Raw genomic sequence first — 12,447 nt, forward strand, 5'->3', positions numbered from 1 at the left:
TTCAGAAGAACTTTGACTGGTACTTTATTCCTAACATTTGGTGAAGGCACACAGAGCCTCTTGCAGTGACATTATTTACAAAATAAGAGTCATCGGGAAGGAAGGAAGGAGTTGAATGAACCGAGAGATCGCCTACTCGTCACCCGGCTTTGTTAAAATATATAAATGCAACTGTGTGAACGATTCAGTCAATTACGTTTGAACATTTAACGGCAGCGGGGAAAGTCAATGGCCGACTGAAAGCAGCGCAGAAGAATAATTTGTCGACCGGGTACAACCTGCCGCCCCCGTAGCCAAATAAATAGAACCGAGAGAGGAAAAAGAAACCGCGCGTGTGTTTAGCGAGATATACATTCCCGAGTTACGAAGACGTGAGCGGCGTTTCCGTGGGAGGCGGCAGTTCCGTGGCGACGGACTCTGTGGCGGGGGTCACCGTGACCGAGGCCAGGGGGCCGGCGGGGACGATGGGGGCCACGCCCTGAGGCAGGAGGGGGGTCAGCATGGCGGGCAGAGGCGGCAGGGGGGCGAGGCCTGGCAGGTGGATCAGAGGAGGAACTGATGGACACACAACAAGGTCACATGGTCACACGACACTTCTCACTACAGTACATCCTCTCGGGACGTACCCGAGCTCCCGGGCGCCGCTAAGCTGCTGCTCGCCGCTAGTGAGAGGGCGCTGAGGTCCGGGAGCGGCAGGTTCAGATTGGGAAGGTTTGGTAGCGGAGGGAGACCACCTGGGAGGGGCATCAACCCTGAAAGAAATAACATCAAAATCACAAGATTTAGACTTTTGTAGTAATAATGATAAAAATAATTTAGATTTTATTTGTAAAAAGCACTTTACATTGAGTAAACAACCTCAAAGTGCTACAGTGTATTAAAAAGAATAAAAATTGAAATTAAAATCAAACTAAAAACTAGAACAGCCTAATAGCTAGAACTAGTATGCATATATCTAAAAAAAAAAAGGCTTTTTAAGCCTTTTTTTAAAAGCATCAACAGTCTGTGGTGCCCTCAGGTGGTCAGGGAGAGCGTTCCACAGACTGGGAGCGGCGGAGCAGAAAGCCCGGTCTCCCGTTGTTCGTAGCTTTGTCCTCGGAGGTTGGAGGAGGTTAGCCTGTCTCTGTTAGAAAAGTATGAATTTGTGTTTTGGCGACACAATAATTCATTGAATTACAGTGACCCCCGCGACCCCAAAAGGGACAAGCGGTAGAAAATGGATGGATGGAAGATCATGACTCAATAAGTTGAATGATGCGGCCACGTTTGTAACTGGATACTTTCAAATACGCTTCTGCCTCGGAGACTTTGTACATGTAAATAACATAACTAAAATATTTGATACTTGTTTATATCGTCACATGTGCTTACGTTCTATTTACATGAAGCTTGTGTGCTATTGTGTGCTTAGCTGTGGCGTAGCTGCTTGTTTTGTAAATGTTTGTAAATTGATAAAAAACGGGGGGGAAAACACGCTACTCCTAAACGGCGTGTGCAACAACAACAACCCAAGAATGTACAACAATAATTAATTGAATTAAGATTGTGACTCAATAAGTTGAATGATGTGGACACGTTTGTTACTGGATACTTTCAAATACGCTTCTCCCTCGGAGACTTTGTACATGTAAATAATATACAACTATAATATTTGATACTTGTTTATATCATCACATGTGCTTATGTTCTATTTACATGAAGCTTGTGTGCTATTGTGTGCTTAGCTGTTGCGTAGCTGCTTGTTTTGTAAATGTTTGTAAACTGATAAAAAACGGGGGGAAAAAACACGCTACTCCTAAACGGCGTGTGCAACAACAACAACCCAAGAATGTACAACAATAATTAATTGAATTAAGATTGTGACTCAATAAGTTGAATGATGTGGACACGTTTGTTACTGGATACTTTCAAAAACGCTTCTGCCTCGGAGACTTTGTACTTGTAAATAATATACAACTATAATATTTGATACTTGTTTATATCGTCACATGTGCTTACGTTCTATTTACATGAAGCTTGTGTGCTATTGTGTGCTTAGCTGTGGCGTAGCTGCTTGTTTTGTAAATGTTTGTAAATTGATAAAAAACATGCTACTCCTAAACGGCGCGTGCAGCAACAACAACAACCCAAGAATGTACAACAATTCTTCTCAACAAAAGAGAAGAAATATAATCTTAGAGAAAAATGTAATTTAAAACATTTTTACGCACGTACAACACTTAAGACCTTCAGTATATCAGTATGTGGAAATAAATGATGGAATGGATTAAGCAAAGAAGTCAAACAATGTACTAATATGATCCACTTCAAGAAACTCTTCAAACTTAAAGTGTTTAAGAAGAACCTTGATAAACATTCTGAATTGATCTCATCCATCCATTCATTTGCTAGATAATCTTACTCATCTCACCATATGAAATATAACTTACTTCACTAATTATTATTTATTTATTTTTATTTTTACTTATGGAGTATATTGAGAATAAATTGAGAACAAGAAGTGAACAAAAGTTTTAGCAACTGCAATGTAAAGGAAAAGGGGTAGTTAATACTACCTGGAAATTGTGATGCATCATGTTGTATGCATGGCCGTTCCAAATAAACTCAAACAACAAACCAAGTTAAACCATGAAAAACAACCTTTCCACGAGCAAAAACGATACATATTTATCCAGAAGTCTTGATACCAATGTCCTTGATCCGGTCTCACACAAAGAAGTTGCAGACTTCCGTGTTTTTTCAAATTTTCATCGGTTTTGTCGTGTAGAATGATGTCTGGAGCTCAATAGTTCGATAACCCTGACAATGCGACCGACGTATAATCCTTGATATCACTCTACAAATATTTTATTAATTACCTTATTTTCCGGATTATAATAATATATATATGGGAAAACATTTTTTTTCATATAGGCGCATCGGATTATAGAGTGCATTAAAGGGGTCATATTACTATTTTTCTGAATGTAAAAGACTTCCTTGTGGTCACATAACATGTGATGGTGGTTCTTTGGTCAAAATGTTGCATTGATTATGTTTTACACATCATCTTCAAGACACTTTCTGACAGTCGCTTCCGGATGCGCCGTTTTGTGGGCGGTCTTATTTCAGGCATGTGATTTGACCACAATGAAAAAGACTGAAAAAATTTCCGGGGGTCTGAGGGACAAAGGCCCCCAGCCAGGTCCAGGGCGGTGCCCTGGTGGGAGGACAAGGGGGGCGACGCCCCCCGAAGCTCCTGGTTTCATGCTAAAATTAACAAAGACAGCACCATTTGAAGAAAATATTTTAGTGTTTAAAGACATGAAAACATCATTAATAGAACATACCTTGCTTTAAGTTGTTTCATATGTTTTTGGCATTTCGCATGTACTTCCAAAGCCTTGAAACCTCGTGATCCATAGTCAATATTATCATGACACCACGTGCACAAAACCTTTCCGGGGCGATCGATTTTCCGAATAAAATCACCGAACAAAGTCGTAACTTCCTTCTTCCCAACAGTATCAGTGATTTCCCTTTCCATCGAAACTTATTTTTGACATGTTTATCAATTTCTTTTACTCGTAAAGCGTCCTTTCTCTCGAGAACCGACATCGTTTACATATGGAAAATGGCGGTAATAACCATTATGAATGATGACGTTCTTAACGTCATCATTCATAACAGATGTCCTGATTGGTCACAAGGAACATATCGACCAATCAACTACGTCTCGAATCTTGATTTAGGGTCGGAAAAAAAACGGAAAAACGGGAGTAATTTTTTTTCCCCCCCGAGATTAAAAAAGACGGAATTCCGACTTAATACGGAAAAATCACATGCCTGTTATTTACGTGGCTCACCTTCGACAGCGTCTTCTCCCCGTCATCTTTGTTGTAGCGGTGTAGCGTGCAAGGACGGGAGTGGAAGAAGTGTCAAAAAGATGGCTCTAACTGTTTTAATGACATTCAGGCTTTACTTCAATCAATAACGGAGCAGCATCTCCTCATCCGGAAACAACAACACCGGAAATGTGTCCCGTGAAAAACTCTAATAACTAAAGTTCCTTGGGTGAATAATGTATACTCACTACACTGGTATGTTTTAGCGCTTTCATGGCGAGTTTACTGACAGATATAAGTAAGAATTTTACACTACTTTATATTAGAAATGGCACTAAAACATGTACTACTAAAACATTTTGATAGATTTTTTTCAGCGCCGTGTGAAATGTTCTATATATTCAACGGAACATTTAAAATGTTGGTGTTTATTTGAGATGTATCTCTTATGTTTGACTGTCATCTACTGGGCACACTTATCATTAATCCATGTACCAAATAAAATAGTGTCCCGGAAGAGTTGGTACTGCAGGGAATACTGGGTATTTGTTCTGTTGCGGTGCAAGTATTCTCCCGAAATGTGTTTGTCATTGTTGTTTAGTGTGGTTTCACAATGTGGCACATGTTTATGACAGTGTTGGCGTTGTTCATACGGCCACCCTTAGTGTGACATGTATGGCTGTTGTGTAAGTATGCCCTTCATTACCGATTATAAGGAAAGTTCAAAATCAACATGCTCACTAAAATTGACTGATCACTCAGAGTGACACTTTTCCTTGATATCGTTAACTGAAGACCTACATCGCCCTGTCCAATGCTACAAAAGCATTGAGGTGGGTAAGCACAACTAAACGTATTTCTTACATTAGGCATACTGGGTTATATGGCACACTATTGAGTTCAGAGGGAAAAAAAAGTGCGCCTTAAAGCCCGGAAAATATGGTAAGTCTAGTTTGGCTCACAAGTCATGTGGTGGAATACAACCTATAGTTGATTTGTGTGGGGATTTAGCGCCCCCTTGTGCTATGTGGGTGCCACTGCACTGACCTCAGGATTTTAGAAGAAATCAATGTGTTGGATTGACTCATGACATCACTGCTAGTATAATTGCAATAAAGTAGTTTTCCCTTGTGGGGATTTTTTTTAATTGACTCAATAAAATGTCTTTTTTTTGTTGCAACATTTAAGGAGGAACTGCACTTTTTTTTGGGAATTTTGCCTACCGTTCACAATCATGAAACAGGACGGATGGATTTAAAATGCATTCTAAATATAAAATAAACGTGGTCAATAGTCCGCTTACAAAGGAGACGTTCAATTCTGCATATAGAGCCCTTAAAACTATCCAAACACCTCCATTAAGGTTTTTTTTTTTATTCATGATGTAAGTAAATATGTAATGTAGTAACAAGCACATTTTTATTATTATCCCCTCAACTCCCCCCAAAATGGATTAACTCGCTGGAATAAAAAAGACAATATAACATACATCCATAAACGTGGATGCATATGAAAAAGTGCAATATATTTATCTGTACAGTAACCTATTTATTTATTTATATCTGCACCTTATTGCTCTTTTATCCTGCACTACCATGAGCTAATGCAACGAAATTTGTTCTTATCTGTACTGTAAAATTCAAATTTGAATGCCAATAAAAAGGAAGTCTAAGTCTATAATAACATTACATTTCTATATATTTTGATCATTTTAAGCATACGCGGCGAATTACTTTATAAACTTAATTTTTTTCCCTCTTCATCACTGATTATTACTCGCTGCAGACTTCATGAGAGCCAACAAACATAATAAAACAATCACTTACTGTACAATGTCTGCTGTCATTAGGAAGTTGACTGCTGGGATGTTCATATATTCCAATTTTGATGAAAAATGTCTCATAATCCTCATAAAGAAGCGTGTTCCAGGTCTGAAACGGCTGTCAAAGTGTCCTAACCTGTCGGATTACATTCTCAGCCATCTACTTTCCAGGTGAGCGGCATGATTTATGATCTACAATAAATTTACAGGGAGCAGGGAAGCGAGGAAGCAGCTGGTAGTGATCACGGCGCCGCTATAAATAGTTTGCATGCCTTAGCGTTTATAATAACAATATCACGAATACTTGGTTGATATTCAAGACACAAAATATAAATTGAGTATTGTTGGCGCTTTTTGAATGGTTATTTATCGGATTTTATAGGCGGAACAGTGGAGCTCCCATTGGCTCCGATATAAGCAGACTTTTATTTACCTTTATTTCATATTTAGAATGCATTGAAATGAAAAATAAAAACATCCGTCGTCGTGTCTTTCATAATGATTGTGAACGATAGGCAAAAAAAAAAAAAAAAGGGAAGTCAGTTTTTTTTAATGACTCAAATGCAAAGCTGCTAATTTCTTGATCTTATGTTTATGTAATAAGGAACTACATTTTTCAATAAATATTAAATCACTATTTTTTGTCGTGCTTGAATGTTACATTGCTAATAAGTGACATGAGTTAAAATGTTTCTGTCAGGGGTTGAACACGATACAGGTAAATAACGCGAGTGCATATTTAGACAAAACCAACTATTTAACCCTTTTAAAAGGGAACAAACACCAGAGTTACGGGCATGTAACAGTATCAACTACTAAGTTTGGTTGCGCCATCTTGCTGTCTCGTGGTTGATTCTTTGCATAGAGTGAGAAATAAAGTAAAAATTAAGAAATTGTGGATAAATCAGGAAAAGTCAATTTTCTGGATTATTTTTTAATTTTTTTAAACAAACTAGCTCTCTTTTCTTTTCAACTCTCGTCTGTTCCGTATTTGGATGTACGTAAAACAGGTAGAAACTAAAGTGCAGGACTGTATAATTAAAATAAAATAACAGAATTTAACAAATGTGTTACTTTAAAATAATAATTTGGTCCAATAATTAAATAATAATTACTGCATAACATCAATTCCTTTCCATACTTACATAAAAATAACAGACCAAATTAAACATTACATTTTTGACTTCCTGCCAGTAAACCTGCAAAAAAAGTTATTTTTTCTCTATGTTAACATTTTCACACTTTTGTTATTTTGCTACACTTCATTAATCATTTCTTACATATTTTGTTATTTTGTTACACTTTAATCATTTCTTACATATTTTGTTACACTTTATTAATAATTTCTTACATATTTTGTTGTACTTAATAATTTCTTACATATTTTGTTACACATTATTAATCATGTCTTAAATATTTTGTTACACTTCATTAATAATTTCTTACATATTTTATTAAACTTTATTAATCATTTCTTACATATTTTATTAAACGTTAATAATTAAATAATAATTACTGCATAACATAAATTCCTTTCCATACGGACATAAAAATAACAGATCAAATTAAATATTATACATTTTTGACTTCCTGCCAGTAAACCTGCAAAAAAATAGTTATTTTTTCTCTATGTTAACATTTTCACACTTTTGTTATTTTGTTACACTTTATTAATAATTTCTTACATATTTTGTTACACTTCATTAATAATTTCTTACATATTTTGTTATTTTGTTACACTTCATTAATCATTTCTTACATATTTTATTACACTTTATTAATAATTTCTTACATATTTTATTAAACTATTAATAATTTCTTACATATTTTGTTACACATTATTAATCATTTCTTACACATTTTGTTACACTTTATTAATCATTTCTTACACATTTTGTTACACTTAATTAATCATTTCTTACATATTTTGTTACACTTAATCATTTCTTACATATTTTGTTACACTTTATTAATCATTACATATTTTGTTACACTTTATTAATCATTTATTACATATTTTGTTACACTTTATTAATCATTTATTACATATTTTGTTACACTTGATTAATCATTACATATTTTGTTACACTTTATTAATAATTTCTTACATATTCTGTTACGCTTTATTAATAATTTCTTACATATTTTGTTACACTTTATTAATCATTTCTTACATATTTTGTTACACTTTATTACCGTATTTTTCGGACTATAAGTCGAGGTTTTTTTTCATAGTTTGGCCGTGGGTGCGACGTATACTCCGGAGCGACTTATGTGAAAAATTATTAACATATTACCGTAAAATATCAAATAATATTTATCTCATTCGCGTGAGCGACGAAGAAAATGTCCGCAATCGTCACACACACGTCAGCAATCGTCACTCACACGCCAACCAATAAGAATTCGGCGGGGGCAGGTCATGGCAGAAGTGCATTGTGGGTTTTGGATTGCTAACTGCTATATGCTATACGCTACTGCCGGAGCTATTAAAATAGATCACAGCAACATTGGCGGTAACTTATAAAAACTGTGAAGGGCTGAACTAAAATGGCACCGAAAAGGAAATCATATAATGCAGATTACAAGCTGGACGTAGTGAAATATGCACCAGAAAACGGCGATCGAGCAGCAGAAAGAATGGACGCTAGCAGGGAGGAAGATTTCATGGGATTTAGCGATCGGGAGTGCCAGATTGTTTGGTAAACGTATAGCATGTTCTATATGTTATAGTTATTTGAATGGCTCTTGCCATAATATGTTACGTTAACATACCAGGCACATTCTCAGTTGGTTATTTATGCCTCATATAACGTACACTTATTCAGCCTGTTGTTCACTATTCTTTATTTATTTTAAATTGCCTTTCTAATGTCTATTCTTGGTGTTGGCTTTTATCAAATAAATTTCCCCCCAAAATGCGACTTATACTCCAGTGCGACGTATATATGTTTTTTTTCTTCTTTATTATGCATTTTCAGCAGGTGCGACTTATACTCCGGAGCGACTTATACTCCGAAAAATACGGTATAAGGAAAATTCAAAATCAACATGCTCACTAAAATTGACTATGATCACTCAGAGTGACACTTTTCCTTGACATCGTTAACTGAAGACCTACATCACCCTGTCCAATGCTACAGAAGCATTGAGGTGGGTAAGCACAACTTAACTTATTTCTTACATTAGGCATACCGGGTTATATGGCACACTTTTTTTCCCAACCCTCGTCTGTTCCTTATTCGGATGTACGTAAAACAGGTAGAAACTAAAGTGCAGGACTGTATAATTAAAATAAAATAACAGAATATAACAAATGTGTTACTTTAAAGTAATCATTTGGTCCAATAATTAAATAATAATTACTGCATAACATAAATTCCTTTCCATACGGACATAAAAATAACAGATCAAATTAAATATTATACATTTTTGACTTCCTGCCAGTAAACCTGCAAAAAAATAGTTATTTTTTCTCTATGTTAACATTTTCACACTTTTGTTATTTTGTTAAACTTTATTAATAATTTCTTACATGTTATATTGTTACACTTCATTAATAATTTCTTACATATTTTGTTATACTTTATTTCTTATATATTTTGTTACACTTCATTAATCATTTCTTACACATTTTGTTATTTTGTTACACTTTATTAATCATTTCTTACATATTTTGTTATTTTGTTACACTTTATTAATCATTTCTTACATATTTTGTTACACTATTAATAATTTCTTATATATTTTGTTATACTTTATAAATAATTTCTTACATATTTTTTTACACTTCATTAATAATTTCTTACACATTTTGTTATTTTGTTACATTTTATTAATTTCTTACATACTTTGTTATACCTTATTAATCATTTCTTACACATTTTGTTACACTTAATAATTTCTTACATATTTTGTTACACTTCATTAATTATTTCTTACATATTTTGTTACACTTCATTAATCATTTCTTACATATTTTGTTACACTATTAATCATTTATTACATATTTTGTTGTTACACTTTATTAATCATTTCTTGCATATTTTGGTATTTTGTTACACTTCATTAATCATTTCTTACATATTTTGTTATTTTGCACCTTCATTTTAAGAGGTTATTGTTAAGTGTTCAATGTGATTTTAGAAAGAGTGTTGTCGATGCTTATGACATTTCCTTTTCATTCTGCCTCGATAGCTGAAAACATTATAATCAGAGGGAGATTACATTTTAAATAAAAATGTTTCCATTTAATATATTTTTCACCTGGTCCATATATTTTTTAAGTCATAAAAATATCGACCGATATGAAACACTTGAATTGTGATACAGTTTTCCTACAAAGTCTGCGTGTTGCAAGACAACCAAGTTGAAATGGTATCATAAACAACTATCGAGGATATTTTGCGACAGTCTTATTGCCCAGCCAAAGCTCAGCCTATGCAGAATGATGTTTACTAAATATGTGATATTCTACTGGTCATATTCAAATCAGTCATTATGTGCGGGACAAAGCAAAAGTAAGATGGCCCACCTGGTAGCGTGGTGGCGGGGTTGAAGCCGGCGGGGTTGAGGGGAGCGAGGGGGCTTAGAGAAGGACTGGAGGAGGAGGGAAGCAGAGGGACTGTGGGCAAACCTGGTGAGGTAGAAATGACACAACATGGATTAGTCGCAGTAAATGACACTGTATAATCACAAAATTGAAAGATGGAATCAAACACATGTGTTAGTTTGGTCCAAATAGACATGAACTGGTTGTAAATCGTCATTAACGCTTGTGATGACATCTGTGATGGTTTTAATTAGGGCTGTCAAAGTTAACACGATAACACGTTAGCTATACATTTCAATAACGGCGCCAAATGTTTTAAACGGGCGATTAAAGCAAAACCTCGGCCCGTGCCATAGCAGGGGGAACTTGGCTGCAGTTCACTTGCTATTCATGAGCCACAAGCCAGCAGAAATGGACATAAGAAAGTCTACCTTATGAAAATATCAGGTTCAAAGCCATGGCAAGTTGTTCTCCCTACAAGAAAGGACTCTTTTTCGCTGCAGCAAACGCCTGCTTTGCGCTCATTCTAAGGTGGGTGGTACTTCACTTCCATGTTCAGTTTACGATTAAGGTGCAGTGATAACACAACATTTAGATTGTTACTGTGACTGATTTAGTAAGTAAGATGACATAAAAGCTCAACAAAAATGAAAGACGGTCGGCAGGAAGTCGACTTTTTTTATTGCAAACAGTCGATCCGACATTAAAACATATCAAGACACTATCTCAAACCAATCGGCTTCAAAATAAAAGCGCTAGGTTATACACCCGGCTTAACTACATTTACAAAATAAAACTGTCTTACACTACGATCATGCTTTGTCAAAAAGGGATGGGCACTGGATCTGGTACTTTTTTTTGGCACCGACCGAAACCAGCCGGTACTACCGGGCACTGATTCATGTAAGATCCAGCGGTGCCATGTTTCGGTGCCTTCGGTTGCACGTTACGTTACATAATGATTGTGAACGATACGCAAAATTCCCCCAAAAAGTGCAGTTCCCCTTTAAGAACGAGCTGATTATGATGACTGCTGTCCAGTTGTTATAGCTTGTTTCATTACATTTCTGAGTCTCATTTACAAGTACGGTATGACACTAAGTTGCAATTACAGTTGCAAGACCAAGACATTAGATGGCAGCAGTGTTTAGTTTATGGTGTGTCGTCTTTTTGGTTGTGCCTTAAAAACTGTTATTCTGTGAGTATTTTGATTATTACACACCAGCGGTTTGATTGCAACCTGCATCTTAGTTGTAGTTTTTATTAACAAATAACTTTATTTTTTTTAAATCACCATGATAAGTAGCACGTCAATAGCAAAGCCAATGTATAATAGCATCAAACTAGCACATTTAAAGGACAAAAAATGTATTAAAATAAAGTCTAATGCAGTGATTTTAAACCTTTTCTGAGCCAAGGCACATTTTTTGCATTGAAAAAAACCAGAGGCACACCACCAACAGAAATCTTTAAAAAACGAAACTCAGTTGACAGTAAAAAGTCGTTGTCACAATTGTTGGATATGAATTTAAACCATAACCAACTATGTATCAATATAGCTCTTGTCTCAAAGTAGGTGTACTGTCATGACCTGTCACATCACACCGTGTCTTATCTGGAGTTGTTTTGTGTTTTCAGGTGTGTAGTGTTTAAGTTCTTGTCTTGCGCTCCTATTTTGGTGGCTTTTTCTCTTTTTTTTGGTATTTTCCTATAGCAGTTTCATGTCTTCCTTTGAGCGATATTTCCCGCATCTACTTTGTTTTAGCAATTAAGAATATTTTTGTTGTTTTTATCCTCCTTCGTGGAGACATTGTTGATTGTTATGTCATGTTCGGATGTACTTTGTGGACGCCGTCTTTGCTCCGCAGTAAGTCTTTGCTGTTGTCCAACATTCTGTTTTTGTTTACTTTGTAGCCAGTTCGGTTTTAGTCTGGTTCTGCATAGCCTTCCCTAATTTTCAATGCCTTTTCTTAGGAGCACTCACCTTTTGTTTATTTTTGGTTTAAGCATTAGACACCTTTTTACCTGTATGCTGCCTCCCGCTGTTTCCGACATCTACAAAGCAATTAGCTACCGGCTGCCACCTACTGATATGGAAGAGTATTACACGGTTACTCTGCCGAGCGCTAGACAGCACTGACACTCAACAACAATACATCATTTGCAGACTATAATTACTTGTTTGCAAAAAATATTTGTAACCCAAATAGATAAAATTAGATAATCTCCCGTGGCACACTAGCAGTGGT

General features: G+C 35.6%; 1 protein-coding gene across 1 annotated transcript in view; it reads right to left on the minus strand.

The window, feature by feature from the left end:
- Positions 1-12,447, minus strand: part of LOC133580814 (Golgi reassembly-stacking protein 2-like) — a 30,013-nt gene continuing 17,566 nt past the window's right edge. The window contains exons 8-10 of the mRNA XM_061935043.1: positions 10,181-10,282; positions 627-752; positions 1-555 (exon numbers count right to left, since the gene is read on the minus strand). Of these exons, the coding sequence (XP_061791027.1) occupies positions 362-555; positions 627-752; positions 10,181-10,282 (422 nt within the window). The 3' untranslated portion in view covers positions 1-361. The remainder of the gene's footprint in view (positions 556-626; positions 753-10,180; positions 10,283-12,447) is intronic.

This window comes from Nerophis lumbriciformis, linkage group LG03 (genome assembly GCF_033978685.3).
Source record: "Nerophis lumbriciformis linkage group LG03, RoL_Nlum_v2.1, whole genome shotgun sequence".
In the NCBI taxonomy this organism is placed as follows: Eukaryota; Metazoa; Chordata; class Actinopteri; order Syngnathiformes; family Syngnathidae; genus Nerophis; species Nerophis lumbriciformis.